At 38.2% G+C, this 23,933-nt stretch overlaps 1 protein-coding gene across 1 annotated transcript in view; it reads left to right on the top strand.

The window, feature by feature from the left end:
* LOC109039763 (uncharacterized) overlaps nucleotides 1–23,933 on the top strand; it is a 102,939-nt gene that overhangs the window by 67,919 nt on the left and 11,087 nt on the right. Inside the window, exon 7 of the mRNA XM_019055411.2 lies at nucleotides 19,425–19,627. Coding sequence (XP_018910956.2) covers nucleotides 19,425–19,627 — 203 coding nt within the window. The remainder of the gene's footprint in view (nucleotides 1–19,424; nucleotides 19,628–23,933) is intronic.

Below are 23,933 nucleotides of genomic sequence, written 5' to 3'. Positions count from 1 at the left end.
CCGAAGTGCCGCCTCAGACGTTATGCGTTACGTCGTTACAAGTCATGCGTTACTCTCATGATTTTATACTAGAGCAAGACAATTTTTTTTGAAGGAATTTTATTTAAATACAACGTAGCTAATACAAGTATTTCCTTGTATCGATATAGTTTAGAACTAAAGCTAAACGAATTGCATTAAATTTACATGGTAACTCCCCGAAGTGCTTCGCGCCTCAGACGTTATGCGTTACGTCGTTACAAGTCATGCGTTACTCTCATGATTTTATACTGTAGAGCAACACAATTTTTTTTGAAGAAATTTTATTTAAATACAACGTAACTAATACAAGTATTTCCCTGTATCGATATAGTTTAGAACTAAAGCTAAACGAATTGCATTATTTACATGGTAACGTTAGATAATACGATGATCAAGAAAAATTACACCTAAAAAATGTCCTAAAGTCATTTATTTTACAGCCAAATAAAGCGATTTTTATTTTTTTTTTACTGACTTGTAAAAGTAGGTCAGTGAATTTTTATATTCCCTCCGTATGATTGGTCATATAGCATTTCTGACTAAATTTATTGAAAGTTCATCGAGGCAGAAAAATTAAAGTGGAATGAGGAAGCATAACTGCATCTCAGATAAACAATGTAATTATTTACATTTCAACGTCTACTTATATTACACCCCGATTCCATTGACAGTTCGGTGTGAACGATTGTAAAAATATCGGTATTTTTCGAGCAAGCTTCGGTCATTTTACAGCCGTAATGACAACCTTGTCTCTGAGTCGGGTACGAAGGAGTGCAAAGTGGGGAGTATAGCGGCAAACACGAGGGGTAGTTCCGGCTGCGGGTGGCAGAGAGAGCGGGAGGGTGGAGGATTTGCGTCATAGCCTCGCAACTCCTGACGTCACGATTGATACTACTCGCCGAGCTCCTGCGCACCCCGCGTATCCCGCCGCCGAACGGGCGTTTTCTTGCTATTGCCGTCCGGAGCACCCGAAGTCATGAGCTGTGGGATATGTTCATAAATTATGGAATTGAGTTTCGCGCCGCATCAATTTTCTATGCATGCGGGTGGAGCTGTGTTGAATTTTATGGAAGCCACCATTGAAGCTTTTTCCTCACTCAAAAGCTGAATAATACCTTTTACAGGGGACTAATGACGTACTCGTCCCCTCACTTCTGTGAAGTGACTTTTGTGTGGTCCGTTCACTCTGATTTCTTATCAACACGTCGAGGTGGTTCGCCGGGGGTGGTGGGGGGGGGGGGAGGGGCAACTGATAGCAAACGCGTTCCATTTTTGGAAGAAGAGTTGGAAAAATCAGACCGAAACTTTCGAGGGTGTAATATTGCTGATCAGCGAAATTTTTGAGTGGGACAATAATGACGCAAAACTGATGGAAGTGTGAGGTGGTAAAATACGTGTCTGAGCCGTAGTAGCAGAACAAATTTTTGCTTTTCTGAAAAAAAAACAAAAAAAAAACCATATCTGTTATCTAAATGGTACTTTTATATAAAAAACATGTAACGCTTTTATGAAAACAAATCAAACTTCAGATCTGGCCGTGATATAAAAAATGATAAAAGCTAGATTAGGTAATTTTTTTTATAGACAAGTTTTTTTTATTTTCTTATATAACGCATGCATACAAAAGTGTTGAAAGTGAACATTTTTATGTAACAATTATATAAAAAAATGGTCATCATTTTCGTGAGCTTTTCGCGAATTAGAAGATATTTTAGTATGTTTGCGAAAAACCCACGAAAATTATGACCTTTTTTTAATATAATGGTTACATAAAAATGTTCACTTTTAACACTTTCGTATGCATGCGTTATATAAAAAAAATTACTTTCTTACATAATCTTAATCTTTTCCTTCTATGGCTCTGCTACTAGGGAGGGACTACGTGTGTAGGTATTGAGTAAGGTTGATTTGAAAAAAAGAAGACAGAAAGAAAAAGATAACAAGATTCTTCTTTCCCAAATTCTTGTCTCGCAAAGGAGACCCCACAAAAAGAAACCACCAGAATGTAGCTCTCTCCTTTTGCATTTTCAGTAACCATTTTTTCCGGCGCCATTATGAACAAATGGATGCCACGTTGCGGCCGGCCAACGCGAACAGTGCATTAGCGCCTACAAACCTAAAGGGATACTTCAAGCATTGCGCAATGCAACAAGAAATACGCTCTTGAACTCCTCCAATCAATAAATTCAGATCACTCAAAGCGTATTCGTGGCACTGAAGATGATCGACATGCTCCTATGCATTACTTAACATAATAATTGTTTTACCTAACGTGGCGTTGTACTTAATTAGCTAATTTTTATCAGGTAGTATTTCTAACAAAGGAGACAAAAAAAGGTAGAAAAAAAATGAGCATAATATAACCAAGCACGTGTACAGAGACACATTTTCAATGAATTTGGATACTAGTGGGTTTCACTACTATCTCGATATTTCTCCCGGCTAGACACACATTTGATCGTATTGAATCGTTATAAGGTCTCGTTCAGTGACATTAGTCAGACCTTAACATATGAGGTATGTAACACATATGTAACAATGGCAGTTGTGAAAAATTAACCTTTAGAAACACGCTTAAAAAACTGTTTTTTTCACACAAAAATTTGATATGTTTGGCTCTGGCATAATGTACAGATCTCGAAGATCACATCCCAAGTATTTTCTCAAAATTAATTTTCTCGATGCCAAAACAGTTTTTTGAATGCGTTTCGAAAAAGGTAATTTTTCACATCCGCTATTGTTACAGATAAGTCCTCATATGCGTTCAGATATTAGAAAATACTATCATCGCGTCTCCTAGGAAAATGTTATAAATTATTTAACTTGGGGACCTAATAATGAGAAGCTTGAGACCTCCAAAAGCGGAATGAGTTCAAATAGTGTGAAAATAATCACGTTCAAGGGATGGTAATATTTTCGTGGCTTTTCAAGGACTCATTTCGTTCTCTCCGCTATTAGACGACCATCCTAAAGGGAAGCTGGGATCCCATTTAGGCGTGGAATCCGAATTTCACCCTGTTATCGTATCACGTGCGCTTTGAATTGCGCTCAGGACCGCAAGCCTCAAGGTTAACCAACCCCCGCTTTTACGAGCGGGCGTCTCTCTGGCTCCTTTCAATGTCAGACTGTGTCTGCACGCAGAAAAATACTCTAGAGGATTTATTTCCTCTCTGACGACTTATCGCCCCTTTGACAAAATTTAATTTACAGCCTTGCCGAAATTATATTTAATTTTTCCGAATCTCAGAAAAATCCGGATGATCTTCACCCTCGGATTATCACCCTTGAATATTTCTCGACTCAATAAATACTGAAGGGGGAGGTTTTTACATTCGTACTCAAAAAACAAGGCGTAGATTCTTCAGCTTATTTTAAATGTAATAGAATCTCTGCAGTGCAAAACATATCCATGAGGCTGTTTAATACAGTAACTGCACTATGAAAGATACGACGAATCTCAAGAGCATATCCTCTAAATGTTTCTTATTTTGATTCATCTACTTTTAGACTATACTCTGACCAAAGTCAATCGGTGATAGGTATTGTCTGTCTAATTTGTTCGGCAGTAAAGAAGTTCAATATCTTGACGTTTTTCGGAATCAGTTTGATACTTTGCCATGTCTTCTTACTGGTTGAGGGTTGTTGTAGAATACAGTTTATAGATGACGTCATTCTGGGTTTCAATGCACCAATGCCAACAATTTATGAGAGCCTGATCGGTGCAATGGAGAATTTGCAGGTGTCTGAAAGATGAATATCCTATCGTGTTTAAGTGGAAATCGTGGAATCGTGTTTATGGTGTTCTCCTGTATCTGAACGCGAGGCTTCTCTATAAATTGAACACTTATTCGAGAAGATATAGCAAATGATTTAATATGTTAAAAAACATGTGTTCATATCATAGAAAAATCATAAAAAAATACTGCAAAATCAGCTCTCCAAACACATTCGGATGCAGAGGCGGATCCAGCAATTTGGCAACACCGGATTTCCTCCATTTAAACCCATGCTAAATAATCGATCCTTTTTTGAGCACCTGGCCCCTCTAAGAATCGATATATCTCCATAAGTTTCAATGGAGAAAAGACAATGTTGCCAATTTGCTAGATCCGCCAATGTTCGGATGAAGCGATTAAAAATTTGCTTGCGAATTCTCCATCGACCAAAAACGCAACTTTTGACCGAGGCAACGAATAGCTCGGTGTATCAGTCTGTCATCTCCTCTCCAGCGATGAGATTAGACAGAGCAAAATTCGTTTGACCCCTTCCATGTCTCGAATTTCACCGGGACGAGGCGGAGGTTTTCGACTCCTGCCGTGGCAATGACCGCAACCGTCTTTACTTTCGCGGTGTCGTTTTGCATGACGTCGTCTCCCGGGCGCGTGAACTGTGGCTTTTCCTTATTGCCGCAGTTATCGCGGCCTGCCGTTGCCGGCAATCTACCGCATTAATCTTCCGATTCTCTCGTGTGCAGGTGTACTCCGCGTCTCCGGCCTGGGAATGTTTTCCTCGGCCGTGGTGCCAGACGGAGCAGGCCCACCGCATTGAAAAAAAAATCTCGGTGTATTTACTAAGAAAAAGGTAAAATTACCAAAAATTCAGGGTTCTATTTGATCCCAGTTTTTTCTTGGTAAAATTACCATTTATGGAATTGGCAATTTTACCGAGAAATCTCGGTAAATTATTGAACTTTCTCGGTAATTTTACTGGACCTTGGTAAAAACGCCAATATTTATTTTTATTGACTGTGGTAGAATTACCGAGATAAAAGGGCAAAGTTACCAGGAATTGATTACCAAATAAAGCGGTATTTTTACTTGAAAAAAAAAAAAAACAGTAAAAATACCGGTATTTAGGTAAGCTTACCAGTCTGTCTTGGTAAAATTACCAATAATTGGTAAAAAAGTGAGATGGTAAAGGTACAAACGAAGCTTGGTAAAAACGTCGAGAATTCTTTTTCAGTGCGAGCCACGATTTTAATGATCACGTCACGCCTCAATTTATCGCAAAATGGAGATGTGGCGTGTGTGAGGAATTTGCCATTTGACTGTTGATTCTTATGTAAAAGTTCGCGAGAAACAAGACGATGCCACTGGTTTTCTCTGAGATCAATTCCCAAGCTCAAAAAGAGCTCTCAAGTTGAGGCCCAAATGGAGGGGATATCCCACGCTACCCTGAGAGTCCACCTCTACGTCAAGATGAACTCTCCATGCAAAGATAGGGAGCAAATACATTGACAGGGCTGCCACTTTATTTGGGGACTCTAAAACTGAAAATACGGCATCACTGCTAATGTATTTGCTCCCTATCTTTGCATGGAAAGTTCGTCTTGATGTAGAGGTGGACTCTCAGGGTAGGGTGGGATATCCCCTCCATTTTGGCCTCAACTTGAGAGCTTTTTTTGAGCTTGGGAGTTGATTTCAGAGAAAACCAGGGGCACCATTGTGTTTCTCCGTGAAACCAGGAAGTTAACAGGCATAATTAGGAGAGCGTAAACTGAAATCTGTGACCTTAGTTGGGTCTGGATCGGACAGGCAACTAAATTAACTCCGTGACAAAGCGTATAGGGCATCACAAAAAATGAAGGCGCGCTTCTAACCGTGATCATTCTTTGGAAGGCCTTTTACGCATCAAACTACTATTATGCCAATGCACATTACGCCGCTTTTTATCGAAACAGTCATTAATCTACTGCGAATGCCATAGATTGCTAGGTGCCTGCGACATTCATACTGGCACCAAACTCTACATGCAGTCCATAAATTAATTAAGAATATGAAAATGGAAAAATTCCGAAATCTCAAAGAAGCCTGAACCACGAGCCTAAGTTAGACACTTTGAAGCGAAATCAGAATTTCGCCACCCATAGTACACCTGGGTCACTTCTTTAGTCTTTTTTGCAAAAATTTTCGCAAAATTCCGTGATGTTGAATCAACCGATTTCCGGGTAGTCCCAACTCTCTCCGTCGTCTCTTCGCCCACGGATTTAATCCTCAAATGGGCTCGTGTTCTATGTAAATTTTCCGGGAAACACCCCTCAAATCTCGCACGTGGGAGCTACGACCACCATGTTTGTCGCGTCAGGTCAAATCGAATGATTCGAAACAGCGAAATTCCATTAGAACTCAGCGTATGGAGAGAGATACTATTGTCATAGGAAACCTAACCTAACCATAATTAGGTATATTTAATAAAAGCGACTCCACGTTAAATGAATTCAACTGTAGCTTTTATTTTTAAACAGAGGGCTTATTTGATACAAACTAACACTCGAGTACACCCAAAGTTGTCTTAAGTATATTCAATGTTTTTCTTTTATGTTCAGAGCATAATATTTTCTCAATGATGGATTGCAAAGAAATCCACAATGCGGTTTAGATACAATCAAATATACTTCTTTAAAAAATAGGATTTTAGTGAAGAAAGGAAAGAAAAGGAACAACATGAAAAAATAGGATTGCAACCGTCTTTAATCCAAAGGAATAATGCTAAGTAATATAAAAATAGTACCTTAATTATAAAAAGAAACCGGCTTGTTCTAAATAATCAGCTTTTCATGAAAAAATCCTCTCGACGTTCAATCCAAGAGTGTTTCTGCTTGAATCAAGTGACTTCTTCCAGTGTATTATTAATTGATCAATGTATCGATTTCCAGATTTTTTGCATGTGTATTCTCTATAAATAATAAATTATGATATTAATCACTCTTAAACTCATGAAGGTTGCACGCAAAAAATTATATGAGCTGTAAATCTTCAAAATTGGGTGATATCACCCCCATTGATTTTGTTGGGAAGTGTGACAAAGTTTACTGAGATTCCCGGACCGGAAGGCCACACTGCCGCGCTAGGGAAGAACGCTGGAAGAGCCTTCAGGCATTGCCAAATTTCCTTCGAAAAATCATGAATTTTCTGGAAAATTCATGAATAATTTTCTTCCGAATTTTCAGAAAACGTTGCTCGTAATTTGGTCTAAACTGTCTGAAAATTTCAATGAAAAATATTCATAAGTCTCTTCAAAAATAAATATTTTCCAAGAAGCAATTTGGCAACATTCGAATGCTCATACGGCGTTATTCCTTAGCACGGCAGCACAGTGGCGATGGTGGATGGCGGCCACATACAGTGTACATTGTTACGGTGTCAGCGAGATTTATTAATCATGTTTCGCTGGTCGAGTGGAAGGCGGGGTGACACGGTGGCATGGTAAAGGCCAAGCAGAGGAGTGTTCAAACAGAGCAGAGCATTTTGAGAGGGGTCTCCGGATAAAGGTTGCGCCTTCAGACATCATCACCAACTCTCCGCTTTTCCTCTAATCTCAAGTTGGGAGTTTTCACTTTTTGTGGAACCCTAAAATTTTGAGTTTGAAAGTCGTGCACGCTCACAAGAGGAGCGCGTTTAAAATACGCATATTAATGAGCAGGGGATGTGTTTTATTAAACTCTGAAGTCTGAAATCGCATTTGCAGAGAATTTCTCACTGAAGGAAAGGATATCAAGGATCGCATAAGTATTACAGTTGAGATTTTTCTGGTTGATGGATCCGCCTTTCTCTTGTATTGCAAGCCTGGATTCTCGCTCATAAGTTAATTAATGCTGAGCAGAATTATCTCATTCCTATTTTCATTGATTCTCTATTCTATACGTAGCCCAGTGAAATCTTCTCCCCTTCCCCCCAAATAGCAATTTTTTACATGTCGTGCATTGCTCGTGGTGTTGGGCTGGATCATTTCTCCTCTTGGAATGTACCGAAATGTATATCTACATATTTTTCCCTCCTAATCACAAGATATACCCGAAATCAATTGATTAAGATTTACATCTACTATTCAACATGAAAATAAGAGGGCCTTTTTAAAATGAACTTGTTAATAACAGCATAAAGGCAAACTTTATAACATTATCAAAACCTATGCAGGAAAATTGCTCAAGAAAGACTCATGAAAGAGGGAACAATATTGATCTATGAGACACATTTGATCCAAGGGTATCATTCATTTCACGACTTACAATGCTTAAAGTATTATTTGAATTTAAAATTTTACTTTTATGGCACGAAGAAAAAAAACTGCAAACAATAAATACGAATGCTTAAAAATATTACTCGCCAATATTTCCTGTCAGGCTGAGTCAAATCCCAGTTATACCACTAACCTGAGCGAGAAAACTATCCGATTCTACCGGACTTCCTTCTTGTTCTCGACTATTCCCCTGACAGCAATCATCTGTCTCCAATACACTCTGGGCTATGTGATAAGAGGATTCCTTTCTGTCCCTGAGGAGAGGGAGAAAGTAAAAATACACTATCGATTATTGCCAATTATTTTTTCCTCTTGCGCAGCCTTGAGGGATTTGAAAACGTACAATCGCTAAAGGAGGAAATTTGGGAAATCCTTATTATAGCCACCAAACGATACCGTAATTATTTATATATATATTTTTTTTTATATCGGGATTTTCCTTTGAAAATACCTTGGTAATTCTCTCGAGAAAATGACCAACCTCCAACCTCGCTCAGTTGGGAGACTTGAGACTCGGTCGGTTTTGTGGGTGGCGATGGGTGAGTGGGAGTGGGGAAGGGGAGGGGATGGGGGCGCTCAACTGAGGGCGAATCCGTGCGATTTCGCGACTGGTATTAATAATCCAAAAAGACAGATAGTCAACTGTCAGCTAAGTTTAGATTTTCTATGACGCAACTGTGACGTAACAGTCGCCCTGAACGAGCAGAGAACGGACTGCGTTGTAAGTGCACCAAACATTTCGCCAATATAGACCAAAAATAGAGGCAAACATTGGAACATTTTTATTGGCAGTGAAGAACCCTCTGTGTCTCCCTTATATTGAAGCATACCATAATTATTTTAGTTGATGTTAAAGGGGATGAAAATCAAGGGTCCGGTTTAAACGTATCGGTTAATTTGTTTCAAAAGGGGTTTTTTTGTGCATCAAAAGCAAAGTAATGGTATATGATTTTTCATGAATTATCGGATATCTTACGATATTAAAAATATCTTATCCAAGCTTTACAAACTTTTTCTTTCGATTTCATCTACCTTAAAACATTTTGAAAAGTAGGAGTTAGGATTGATATTTCAGTCACTTTTTTGGTTTTGAATGCTTGGTGTGAGACATATAGGAGTATATAATTATAAATAATATTTATAAAAGTTTGAAAAAGTATCAAGAAATCGTTTCAATACGAGTATCGTTTGTTTCCTAGGTATGCAAATTTTATTATGAACCTAGAATACGGCACGTCATTCCATCTGGAACTTCACGAATTTACGTGCGCAAAGAACAACCAACGCATGACTTCAGTGAAATTTTTTCCACCCATTTTAAATATATATATTCTACGAAAATTCCACGGAGAATTTGGTAATCCTCTTTCGAAGAATGAATGCATTCCTCCCCCTCCGCCCAAAAAAACCTAACCTGACTTGACCTGTATTACATGTTTAATTCATTGAGAATGTCTCAGGAGCGAGAATATCCCTAGGAACGATTAGCTCCGCCCTGTAAATTTTCTCGTCACTTTCATTGTATCAGGAAATTCTTAAATGATTCAAGGAGCTTTTCCTGATATTGGCAACGACGCTTGTCGGCAGACGACTCCGCGCGACTCGTGCCGCGGCGACGGATGCGCGCGCGCGGCACCTATAATTAGTAATGCAAACATTTTCGCGCAAAATTGAAACGAAATTCCAACACTTTAATTAATTGCCGTCGGAAAAATTACGGCCCCCCTCCCGCGCGCAACGGAGGGCAGGTCTCTTGAACCTCAGCAATGCGTCACGTAACATTAATAGGTCCCAGCGCCAGCACCACGGTTGCTGGGATTTGGCAATTTCTCGTCGGGTCCTGCCCTCGTGTCAGTTCAAATAAATTAATTTTATTGGAAAATTTATGCATACACAATTTATAGAGAAGGATCAGTAGTTGTAGTCATAGTCATAGACAAACATTGAAACAGGATACTTATCAGGGGTCAGGTTGTTACCTTGATGATTATTAAACCCCGATATAAATGAGTCTGAAGGATCAACCACAGCTTTAATGATTACGAGAAATAAATCACTAAGTTTTGGACTTAAATGGAAACATATTTCATCCGGGGGAAAATTCATTTATACGATGAGTTTACGATGCTTTTTTACGCACGAGCAAACTTTTTCTGCAACCCGTTCTATGTTCGCTTATTATTTATTTTTTCGTTTATAATCTCAAAAGATGCTGCTTTTCACGAAATTTTTACGGTGAATGGTTTAAGCATTTAGAGATAAATTTGCATTTAAGAACTAGAATAAACTTACGTTTATCTATTAGATGAAGCAAATTTTTACTGAGAATTCTTTCCCATGTGATCAAATAATTATGTCGTCTGCAGTTAGCAAAATAATCAGAATTACAGTCTGAGTACGAATATTTAACTATTTGCCCAGACGTTTAACCAAATGCCTAATTTGACCACTGCCTGCCTGCGTCATAGACATGTTTACTTTTGTTAAGAGTCAATATATATATATATATGTCATTTTCGTTTCGCAAATCTTAAATATTTAATTTGAAAAATAGAATGAAATTGTGAATCAACCACTGTACTAATTGCGAGGGCGTTGTTCAATTTGAAAGTGTTGTTCTCAAACGCTTCGGAAAACTATAAATTATTTTCTGGGGTTCGTCCCGATTTTTAAAATCCCTAAAAACTCATAAATGGGATGAGGGGAAGTGGGGTTTTTTGTTTTTTGTTTTTCGGAAAAGTTTTGTTGCTACGCACTTACTTTACTGTTTGATGTCTTTTTATCAGCTGTTTTCATTCAACAATCATCATTAAGTGAGGTTACTTCAACACTCAACTGCCATCAACTTACATTTTTCTTTTCCCGCGTTTTTTTTTTTTTTTTTTTTTTTTTTGCGGTTTTTCATGATTGGTTCCATCTTTTTCTATTGCCAATTTTTCCTCATTAAGTCAATAACCTCCAAGTTTTTTTTCTCTTTCACGCTGTTTCATTTCAATGTGTATAAATATGTTTATTATTAATTTCCATTTCATTCATCCTTTTTCTTCTGATTTATTTTTTTTTTAATTTAAAAATTGAACTTTTCAGTTATGATTTTGTTAAAATAATAATATTTTTTACTAATTTTAATTTTAAATTTAACAGTGTTATGAGTGAATTTTCAATGACCGAGGCGGTCGTCCTCCAAAACGTGGTCGCGTTTTCCAGAATTCTTCGCATGTTCGTTATGAAGCAAGAACTTAACTCTGTTATTAGTATAGAAATCAAAGTTTCATTCTTCATTTCGGAAGTATAAAATTGATGATCAGAACTTTGATGAAAATTTTGTTACCAAATTTTCAGTCGGTTCAATGAATATAATTTGTCATCATTGTGATGCTCGCCATTTTCAGGTAAATGTCCAATGGTCATTTTAATAACTGCTGCCAAAATGGCTTAATTTCTTTACCGATATTCGGACAAATACGATTTGAAATCATTTATTTTTATAATTCTCAAAATTCATAAAGCATATCAGAAATTATAATAGTGCTGTTGCTTTTGCCTCTTTCTCTGCAAATCGAATTGATATTCCGGTTGATGGACCTTATTGCTTTAAAGTTCAAGGATCCATATATAGGTAAGTTTATTACCGAACCAGAAAGCAGACTGAACATGGAAAAAACGAAGAAGAAAAAGCGGAAAAATTAGATGAAGTTAAAACAGGAGCAGAAAAAGAAGAAGAACCAGAAGGAACAGCTACTGAAGAAAAAAAGAAGAAGCAAAAAAAGAAAAGATAAAAGGAGGAAAGAAGAAAGCAAAGTTGTAGGAAATATAGGAAGAAAAGCAGGACAGAAATGGCAAAAGAAGAATCAACAATTTAATCGAAAAAAAGCAAAGTATTTAAAAAAAAAAAAAAGATCTTCTTTAAAAATTAGTTTGAAAACAAATGTAAAACCTAAAAAATAATTTGTATGAAGATTAAAACAAAATTATAGTTTAAAGTTTACTAAATAAAATTACAAATTTTGAAAACATTTGTTATATTTATTCTCTCAAAAAAATAATTAGACCCGATTCAAAGACAAAACAGAAAATTAAATGAAAATAAATAAAAAAAAAAAAACATGTGAAAGTGAAAAGTGTACAGGAAAAATAAGGGGCTGCGAAGCAGCCCCATAAGCCCCTAGTCGTGTTCTAATAGTGAAATTTTGAAAAAGAAACATTTATCCGAATGCTTAAATTCGGACCTTGTCTATTGGTCCCTTTATCACGGTTTCAGGGCATTCCGTCAACGATTTTTTGTCCACACACTTGTTTTGTCCATTATTTTACGTCTACGCGTGAAATAAGCAACAGTGACTTGGTCCAAGTGTCATATTTTAGTCCGTATGTAAAATTATATTGACAATAATGAAATGAGAAAATTGAGAGAGACGGAAGAGTTATTGTGGCAACTCATTTTTTAAATGAAATGTTATTTCCTTCTTTTGATCAATCTTTTTAAATTTTCATGGGTGAATATTTGGTTTTATTACCATCCTTAAAATTTTCGATGAAAAATAAACCTTATAAATACTTTTTTTTTTAAAACGGAATATTACTTTTATTTTAAAAACATTTACATTTTTAAAACGTTGCAAATATTTGTAAAACCTTTTCCAAGCGATGGCATCGATATTAAAGTCAATGAGCAGTAGTTGTGTCGAAAGAAACTATGCACAAATGAACAAAAGAGGGAAAAAACCGCAAAGCACGCAATCTTCGGTTTTAGCCCATTTGTACATCGATCTTTCAGAGTCAAATACGTCCTATTTTGAGCGTTTGGTTGCGGTCACGCCACGCTGCAGCACAGTAAAAGCACAAAATATAAAAGAAAAAATTACTGTGCTTTGAAAATCATTAAATACGACAAGGAAACGCCTTAATATTTACAAAACACACATTAAATTTTCCTTTCACACATATATTTTTTTTATCAATTTAAATTAAAGTAATCCACGCAGAGTGTGCAAACATAAAAATCATGAGTTGAAAAACGCTGACTCCGTGAGTTTAAATAATAGGCCCTAGCATAAAGCGGCATGATGCGACGTGCTGCCAGCACGAAACGCGCACTGGCGCCTACAAACCTAAGCAGATACTTCACGTATTGCGCAATGCTTGAGGTATCCCTTAGGTTTGTAGGCACCAATGCGCGTTCTGTGCTGGCTGGCTGGCCGCGCCGCAGCGTGCCACGTGCCACGGCGCTTCACTATTTCACAATAGAGGCGTTGTACAGTATTATACGCAATTGAAGGCTCTTCAACAAACCAACAATAAGAATGACAGGCATCCTTTAAGAGTACGGAACTTTCTTTGCAAAATAAGTCGAGATAATAGAGATGAAGGAACATTCTTGAGTATGCCGTCACGAATATTTTATTTTGAATCAAGAATAAATTAGGTGAACAAAAACGGGTTTCTGCGTGATGTAAGTGACTTTCCTTTTTATAAAAGGATCTTTTTTTCTTCAAGAAAACATCATTTTCTTTATTAACTCATAAGGAAATCTTTTCGGCGGTAAATTTAAGGATACTTTTCCTTAAAGTAAGTGTGAAGGAAGTTGTGAGGTGTATTTTTGAGAGAAGTCACTCATATTTTTCCTCGAAGTTGTCAGATATTTTAGATCAATTTGCAAAAAAAAAAAAAAAAAAAAAAAAAAAAAAAAAAAACCATCCTAAAATTTTGAAGAAAAATATTCAAAATTTTCCCAGGAAATTTGTTTTTTATCGAAGCAATCTGACAACGTCTAAAGGCTCATACGCTGTTCTTCCCTAGCACGGCAGAACGAGTGTGCTTAGCAGGATATCTTGTTACTCCACCTGGTTTATGTCTCCAGAATCATTTCTCAGATCTATTGGTGGCGCTGTTCGGCGTGTAATTGACCGGAAGTTTTCCGCGTACTCCTAAGCAACCATGCTCTGTTGACGGTATGTATTTCAGTTCCGGCGGTAGCTCAATTTAAACTCTTGATGAATTGCAGGCGCAGGCGGAAACGATAACATTGCAACCCTGCGACTGGAGGTACGATCCGAGTTCGATGATTTTCGAAGTTAATTAATTAGTCTATCCAGCTTTTACCTTTCATAAATTAGATCATTACCGACCGAGGCAGGCAGGCAGGCGGAGCTCCGTCCCGGTGATTAAAAGTGATTGCAAACGGAGCGCTCAGCCTTGCATCCGCGGCACCGAGGAGGTCCAAAGGCTTCTCTTATATGAATGTATTTCCCATTTTACTTCCATTTCTCCGCTGATTCAATGTTTCCCTCGTCTGATTCCCTATTTTGCCTCTAACCGTACAATGTTGCCAATATCTGGTAACTTCTAAATTTTATTCAAAACATAGTGTATATTTGTGGAGGTCGAGTCTCTTTAACGCTGCCGAAGAAGATGCTTGATTGGGTGCCTCCTGGGAGGAGACGAAGGGAACGCCCGGTGAAAGGGTGGCGACAGGGGGTTTTAGAGGAATTGAGAGACTGCCAAATCCCTGAGGGGCTTTCGGGGATAGGGGACTTTGGCATGCTGGGTGTCGTACAGCGCCGAAGAGCGTTGTAAGAGCGGCTTCAATGTATTTATCTATGTAGAAGTCTCTTGACGCTTATGCGATGAACCCAATATTACTACCAAAATTCTGAAACTCTCCACCTCTCTTAATTCAAAAATCTAAATTTTCGTATATACTCCCATTTTCAAAATTCTCTGTAAAGACGTTAATAGCCTGTGACGCTGAATGTCTTAAAATATACTAACTAACTAACTAACTATTTCTTCCTTTTTGGGGGTGCCTTAGACAGGTAAATGTTCAATTTAGTGTTCCTCAGGCGCAATGATTAACTACATTCCAAGACCGCTAATTTACCCGAACCCATTTTTTTAAATCAGAGTATGACTATGCAGTTTTCGGCCAAAATTTTGCTGGTTCTTAGGAATATTAGAAGAACGATCGGTGAAATTTGCAATTAGAAACGTCCGGCAGTAACCTTGTCAAGTACAATTTGAAAGTGGAAATCGCAAAGCGTTGAAATATAGTGACGCTCTTTCGCCTGAGAAGCGACAAATTAAATGCCACTGGTTTTGCGAATCATCAACTTTACTTAAAAGTTGTGATTCGTGTAAAACTAAATGACTCGCAATTTTGCGGAGCACTCGTGCATGTTAACCTCAAGATTTAATTGAGTTTCAATACTGTTCTATTGAAACCTGGCCCGGGTATAATTACGGGAGAGGCGTTCGTGATTCCGACATGAGTTAATAATTTACACCACAAGCAAGGAGATCAATCATCAATTAAATAAATATACTGAGGCTCACGATTTTGATACATAGCCCTCGCAGAGACTATGAAAAATTGAATTTTTTTTAACTAATCCACCTTTAACGTTGTTTGCGCCTCAGAAATAGACTTCTGCGCCTTATCGATACCTATTGGGTGAAAATGTGTCTCCGGGCTAAAAAGTTGCCTCTTGACGGAGGCAACCAGGCACTCATCAACGCCAATTAAGAACTGGGACAAAAGGATTTATTTTGGTGGTTTGACGCAAACACAGGTACGTCAATACGCGGCGCGAAAAAAGAAAAGAAAACACAACACGAAAGCTCAAAATCTTTGGCTATAACTAATCTCCGCCCCATCCCCTACCCTCGCCGACGGGGCTTCTATTTTAGTTGCTATTTTGTCCGTCTGTTCAAATATTGGTCTTTGACGAAGGCCAGCCTCGATCGTTATCAAATTAATTTCAGCTGTATCCGTTCCGGCACATACGTGCACATCTTCCTTGAGAGGCACGGGGAGATTGGGGAGGGCATGGGATGGGTGGCGTTAAAAGGGGAAGGGGCGAGAGAAGGGGTGTTACTTTCACGTAACGTTTAAAGCTCAGTCGCCCACCTGCAATATCCATCGTTGACAAATAGAGGCGAATATTTAAATTCTAACCGCCTTATCTCGTGAATAGCGCTGCATGTCATCCTCCAAAAAACCCCTTCTCTTATAAGTAACTTTTTGAAAACGTATCGATAAAGCGTTGATAAACTGCAACAACCCGGAAGGCTAACAGCTTATCTGTGCTGCACAATTCGCGTGTATTTTTCGAATGAAATAATGGTGGTATTTAAAATAGAACTAATTAAAGAGCAGAAGCATACAAAATGTTGGAGCTGTGACAAATGGTACATTCTCATGCTTAATTAATGCAAATATCGGCGACAATACGCGATGCAGTCTTTTGAAGAGAATTGGATTTTCCCGGAAGCCTTTTCTTTTGATATTTTAAGGGAAGTAGAAAAATCCGTTTTCCAGAATTACGTATTATATCGATGCCCCCCCCCCCCCCAAGTTTACGTTTCACGATCACGTATACAATTTCGACATGATGATGGTCTGAAAGGTCGGAAATGATAATTATTGTCTGGTTTAAGTTCGGAATCATTAATCAGGGCCGAAAACGCGTGTGAATCACACTTAATAAAGTGACAAAACACAAAAGAACGAAGAAAGTCTTTTTACTAGTTATATAATCAAGTTTGCATAATGTACTGTGAAAGTTAACAAAACTTCATTTATGTATACCTCCCTCAATGCAATGTTAGAGGACTTTTGAATTATTTTGTGCATTCATTTTTCAAACTAAGCGTCCCTTCAAAAAGAGAAAGAAAAAAAAACGTTCATTGGGAAAAAAACACATTGGATCTAGAGTCCAGACTCTTGAAAACATTGACAAGAAAAAAAACTCTTGATTCAATCAGATTTAAGCTTAGATCAAAAGGAAATCCGCTCAAATTAAGAGGCTGGGTTCTTGATTTAAGCAAAAATCCGATTGAATCAAGAGTATTTTTTTCTTGTCGATGTTTTTAAGAGTCTGGACTCTAGATCCAATGTGTTTTTTTTTTTTTTTTCTAGTGTTGCTATATTTTATTATTAAAGCCTTAGCCTCCGTAAAATGCAATGTTGTAGGACTTTTGAATTCTTTTGTGTATTTATTTTTCAAACCAAGCGTCCTTAAAAGAAAAAAAGTCTTTTCACTTTCGTATTAAAGCCTTCTCCGTCGCGATTCGACGCCAAGGCGCCAAACATTTTATTACGACCATGTGGCAGATACGGTGACAGTATTGACAGCTAGCGAGTGCAGACGTCATCGAGAGGGTAAACAGTGGGATTTCTTACGTCCGAGGTACCGCGGATCCAAGTAATGAGAGCTTTTAATGAGTGGTGGCGTCCGTTTGTCTCGGATGTCAAACGGTGCCACGATGTTTCTCCGATCAGTGGCGTGGCGTGAAATGCGATGTATCGATTGGTATGCCATTTAAACTTATGGTAAAGAATCGATTATTAAGGTGTTCGCTGCGAACACCCTGTCTATCGATCCTTTCCCATACGTTTAAATGCATAAAAATCGATAAATCGCTATTCACGCCACGCCGCGCCACTGTCTCCGATTGCTTCAGGGTGGGCTCATGGGGGGGGGGGGGGTTTAGGAATGATCATTAGCGATGTTCATTTCGCCGATGAGTCATTTTTTTATACCTGATTGCAGGGCTCCAAAATGATTTCTCGTGCCAATATCAACAAGTGGGGTCACTGGAGGTTAGCTTAAAGCACCTATAACCCAAAATTTACCGGTTTTTTTTAAAAATATTTTGTGTTTTAAGCTCTAAAAATTTGTACCTGGGGTGGAGGGCCATCCAGCGGGCCGATTATTGAAATTAATAGACAAAACTTTAGACAAAGGAGACAAAAGAGATATGGACTTATCCTATTGGTGGAAGCGGGTGGTTGCACTGGACAAAGGAGGTAGGTAATAGACTAACTAATGGCAACCACGAGAGATCCAACAGTTAGTCTATATAATTTTCTCCCTTTGTGTATGAGAACCACCCATTTCAACCGCAATAGGATCGCTCCTTACTCTCTATGTCTTCTTTGTCTGTTGCTTTGTCCATCAATATTCCATCAATATATAATTTCAATAATCAGTCCGCAGCTCCGGCCATCGATTGTTGTGCTCAGAGGTACGGACACCTCTTACCAAATCCCAATTAACTGCGGTCCGTGAATGGCCGTGACGTATCGCACGCGAGTCGAATCAACGATGCCGGATCTCAGATGAAAATCCACTTTTACACTCGGGTCTCTATTGATAAATTCAGAGGATAACTTATGCATTGACAACGTAAGCCTGCGTGCGTAAATTCGTTTCATTCATAAAGACAGCCCGCGGATTCATTCTTAAAAAGGGCCTGCCCTCGCGCTTAACCTCATTAATATCTTACGAGGCAACGAACTACACGGTGCCCAACATAATTCAAACGTCAAATATGTTCGCAAATGAAATGCAAATTTAGCAAATTGAGAACTGGAAAAAGCGGAGCTTTTGATTTTTCGCAACAATTCTGATCCGAACTTTGTAAGTGCACTGAGAAAAAACTATGGTTATAATCACCATATTAGTGGTGTTCAACAGGCATTCTTAATTAGTATCGGCCGTTACCAATAATAGTGATTTTTTTATTGGAGCAATCGTAATTTTAAAAGAGTGCGGTAGTAAAAGTACCATTTAATGGTAAAAATATCTCTATTATTGGTAATGGCAACTACTGATTAAGATTCATATTGAACTTCACTATAATGTGGTAATTATAACCATAATTTTTTCTCAGTGTGCGTCACACTGTCACAGCCAGCTGCTCAGCAGGCACTGCTACGTTTACGGTTTATCTACAGCTGCGTGAAGTAAGAAATTTCTCCGCGCAGGGGGCGCCACCGCTGTGTTTTAGAGTCCGCACAGCTCCACGTGAGTCCTTGAGCTTTTATAAAAGTTGAAGGAATTTCTGTTTAAATCGAAGACTTGTAAGTTCTAGCCATAACATTCTTCTTCCTATTGACCCTAAAAACAACGTGAAAAGTCATTTCTGAAGCTCTGCAATTTGATCCCAGAAAAAAGTAGAGTTAAGCATGATGACCTTGATGCAACCAATCGCGCTTGATCGCTCTCAGCAGTTGGCAGATATCTCTCTCCCACCGTGAGCTGTCTCTCTCGCACTTACAGATATCCCGTAAGAGAAACTGGGATCAATTTACAGCTTTTATTATTAGACTTTCAAAGCTCGCGTTTGTTTCTAAGGATTCCAGACGTATGCTGCTAGAACTTATGAGTCTTAGAATTTAAGATACCTATTGTGATATTTAAATAATCACTGATTTCGGAGTCGGATTTTAGCAGCGCGACGTGGTGGATTTTTTCGGAATTACAGCTGAAGATTAACCTTAAAGTTGTTTCAGTCCCTTAGCGTGTCCATTTTTGAAGTTAATTATTGCAATGTTGAGTAGGTAAGACAATAGATTAAGACTGTGGATTTTTCTGTTTCAGATTGTGAGTCTCTGATCCGGAAGATGTTGGTGCTAGATCCGTCGAAGCGGTTCTCGATCGAGCAGATCAAGAGGCATCGATGGATGATGGAGGAGGCGCCGCGACTTCTTCCGAGCGCCGGCACCGACTCAAAAACTGAGCCCAACGAGCAAATCTTAAGACTGATGAAAAGCCTCGGCATAGACGTCATTCGCACTAGAGAGGTAAGCCCCGACTCCCAATTTCTACTATTTTAACATCACTAAATCATTCATTGAACACTTTCACCGCCATTCGTAAACCCAGGAAAATAGCTTTAGAGACAACATATTTTTTGAACTTCACACGTATATCACTTTCCAAAGATCATCAAACTTTTTCTCCCAATGCAGGGTGATGAATGAAGTGATCAAATTACACCAAAAAAGGTACTTACTCAACGACCAGTGAGTTTAAGAAGTGAACTATTGGTACTCTGGAATACTCATTCAATTCCATTCACACCAGTGGCGTGGTGTGCTTTGCGATATGTCGATTGATGTGCCACTTAAACCCATGAAAAAGGATCCATAAACAGTGTGTGCGTGCTATGATAGATTCTGTACCATAGCTTCATGGGGAAAGTCAATAGTCGATCATTCACGCGTCGCCACTGACTTAGACGTGTCAAATTCAATGTCCAAGTCGCGAAAGCGCATCTTTGGATGTGGGGAAAAAACAGGTGGACTGTAATCATTTGTCGTATACATTCTTCAAACTTCGCGCAAGTTTGATCACCGTCCCTATTATTTCCACCGTCTAACGCGTAGGACCCAGTTTTATCAACTTGCTCTACAAACTTTTCAATCCCACATTCATCAGTCAAGAGAATGATGGGCAAGTCGCTAGAATAAAAAATGATTAGGCGGATAATAGTAGTAATCCTCGGAATAAATTTTGCCTTTGCCGGTGAGATGTGAAGCTTAGAGATTTTTTAAAGATTTGTCTCCAGAAACAGGTATGAAATTCTAGCGTTTAGCATGATCTCTGAAGAGTCTTTTTCATTTTTTACGTAATTTGTGTCTTTGAAACTTGACCAGATGCTTTTCAAACCAATTGGCATTTTCCACATGTTTTTTCAGGAAACTGAAATTCCATGGTGTTTTAAAATGTTTTGATTGTCTCAATGAAACTTTTATAAAATTCACATATCCCGTCAAACTCGAAAAAATTGGTTTGTTTTTCGATGCAGAGACTTAAAAGTCTCCTGAAAATGCTATACATTTTCTGACCGTCTTTACTCCCTCCCTAAACTTTTTCATCCTCATACCTGATGATCTGAAGAATCATTGTGCTGGAAAATGCATTGAAAATTTTTTTTAAGAACTTCCAATTTATAAGCTGTTAAGTGTGTTTCATTCCTCCGCTAACCCAACATTATGAAAACCGAGTTAACTCTGTGTGAATGTGCAGCACTGTGTCAATAAGACTTGGCCAAAAGTTTCCAATTCAATACCTCATTTTCTCCAGTGATCGAGGCCGTCCGTCTGTTCCGCTGTGATAAACACCCCATTCAGTAAAACTTCAAAAATGAGGATCCAATGCCCATGAATACGGCAATCAATTCTTTTTCACACTGGGGAATAGGTCAGCACGCGAGTACACTCACGAGACTCAATAAGAGTTGACTCTTTCAAAAATTTAAGATGAGCCTAGAAGAACCCAACAATTTTTTTCATCAAGTATAAAACTTTGATAAAGGGGAATGAAAAATATATTTTTGCAACACACAGAATTGTAGTACGGTAAAGGGAAAATACTAACAAAATCTAAAAATCAATTTCTACTAGGGAGTTAAAGCTTTTTGCGAAATAGTATTGGAAAAATTAATTAGAGACATAATCAGAAGAATCCAGTAGGTACATTAATTTTCAACTGGAACTTGGTCAACATCTTTGTATTTTTGGAAAAAAAACCTGTATACTCAAGAAATTTTTATCATTTTTGGTGTAGTATTTTTAATGTAAGAATCGAAGAGGCAAAAGTAATACTGCACAAAAGAGGAGGGAAAAGTAAGAAAAGAGAAAAAATATCACTGCCCATTAACCGATTCAGTCAATTCAGCAACTTAGAGATCCGCGCGCGATTAGGTATTGATGACAACGCCTTGATACATCTATTCGTGCTTTATGGATGTCCGTGTTGCAAGCAGTAAGAAATGAAGGCGTTTCGGATTTTCCAGTGTTCAGCCTCAGACTGCGAGTTGAGAGCTCGACGCGACGTCGCGTCGCTTTCCCCCCGGACACGAGGCCTGTGACCCTTAGCCTGAAGATTATTTACTGTCTTATACATGATGTTTTAAAGTAAAAACCTCTATTACTCTCTCTAATATGAGAATACAAAATACTAATTTCACTTTCTGAGTTCCAAGAAAGGTCGTAAAAATCAGAATGTGCCAAAATTCGTTGTTACAATGTTTGATTGAGTCCAAATTTATTGGCTAAGCTATCATACATTGTTCTCCGCAAGCTAACTACTCACTGGGAGAAAGAGGGTTTGAGAAGCATCGCTGTTTTTTATTTATTTTATTTTCTCAGAGAAAATAGTTAAAAGGAAGGAATATATCTACAAGGAAAAAATCCGCAAAGTGTAGGTAAATTTTGTTCGGAAAAAACCGAAAAACCCGACAAACTGTTCAGGATAGTTTAGCTGAATAATTTTAGGGGTATGAGGGTTCACAGTAGGGATAATGAAGCGTCTTTCTCGGCGTGACAGGCTAATGGCCGGGCGATCAGCAAACATGGGGATCGGAACAGGTATTTTTCGCGGGGCATCGGCCCCGCGAGTGTGAGTGACGTCATCACGGCTCGGAATCCAGACCGCGATGCGCCGATCGATATTGCGTCACCTTTGTGACGTTGCCGGATTACCGGACGTTAGCGTTATCTGATCAATAAATAGATAAATTAGATTTGGCGTTTTTTAAAATTTTATTTTCACACACTGGAAAAAAACACATTGGTCTAGAGTCCAGACTCTTCAAAACATTGACAAGAAAAAATACTCTTGATTCAATCGGATTTTTGCTTGAATCAAAATGAAATCCGCTTAAATTAAGAGGCTTGGTTCTTGATTTAAGCTAGATTCTGATTGAATTAAGAGTACTATTTCTTGTCGATGTTTTTAAGAGTCTGGATTCTAGATCCAATGTGTTTTTTTTTTTCCAGTGCATATAGCATGATTTCCCTATTCAGCTGTTTTTTTTTTAGACTTGACAGGAACCATTAAATGTACCCTGCTAAGATTTTTAAATGACCCTCTAGAGACAGTAAATTTGTATAACTTTGTTGCCCTTATTGAATATTTTTGATCTATAGTAAATTTTATCAGTATTGTGGGTACCTAAATAACAACACATCGGTTTAAACTTTTCCGTTGTTCGAGAATGATTTTTTCCCTAAATTAGCTCATACGAGTTTATTGCACTTCAAATGAATCGTTAACTTGGAAATTTTCAGGTACATTTTCTCCGACATTTTAAACTGTAGCAGGTGCATATTAGGTGTCCGCGGATAAGCGAATCCCGATCGACCATAAGTATTCTGGTCTCATACGCATTTTTATGACCTCCTGTTTCCTTGTTATTCATTCAGTTTTTTAATTAGCTTTCCCTTCTAACTATTTCAATCGAAAGGTACACATTTGATCAATTTCTCAATTTTATAGAAAACGAGTCTCTATTTCATTAAGCACAAGCTTTGTTCTCATGCTCATGCATTTCTTCCCTTGGCATCAATGCAGGTGAAGGAACCATGATCAAATTACACAGAAAAACCTATGATCACCAACTTGTGACTAATCAGTTTATCTAAGTGACAGAATCTGTACCTGAAAAAAGTGAGTCAGCCTGACGTCAGGCTATGTTTCATAAACTACCCTGAGTCAGACTGATTAAGGCTGATGTCAGACCGATGTCAGCTCGAATAAGTCTGACTCAGGATAGTCAGGGGTGGTTGACTCAGGGTAGTTAAGGTTAAATATAGCCTGAAATCAGGCTGATTCACTTTTACTACGGAAAGAATCTCGAGCTTCCCTAAAGGATTCCTCCTCTGCACAGTCATTCACTGGAAAAAAAACACATTGGATCTAGAGTCCAGACTCTTGAAAACATTGACAAGAAAAAATACTCTTGATTCAATCGGATTTTTGCTTGAATCAAAACGAAATCCGCTTTAATTAAGAGGCTTGGTTCCTGATTTAAGCTAGATTCTGATTGAACTAAGAGTACTTTTTCTTGTTGATGTTTTTAAGAGTCTGGACTCTAGATCCAATGTGTTTTTTTTTCAGTGTTCGTTTTGGCAGTCATTTTATTTTGGTTATATCAATATTTAAATTTTGAGTAGGCCATACGGCCTCATGCGGAAAGTTCCGCATGTTGTTGATGTTTTATTCCTGTTTTTGACGGTTTTGCCGAGCGCTTCCGCGGCTCGCATTTGCGCGTCGGAAACAATCGCGGGATCGAAATTCCACAGCCGATGACTCACCGTGCTC

Source organism: Bemisia tabaci, chromosome 3 (genome assembly GCF_918797505.1).
Source record: "Bemisia tabaci chromosome 3, PGI_BMITA_v3".
NCBI classification, from domain to species: Eukaryota; Metazoa; Arthropoda; class Insecta; order Hemiptera; family Aleyrodidae; genus Bemisia; species Bemisia tabaci.
Note: the sequence above shows the minus strand (reverse complement) of the source record. Positions and strands in the feature narration are given on the sequence as shown.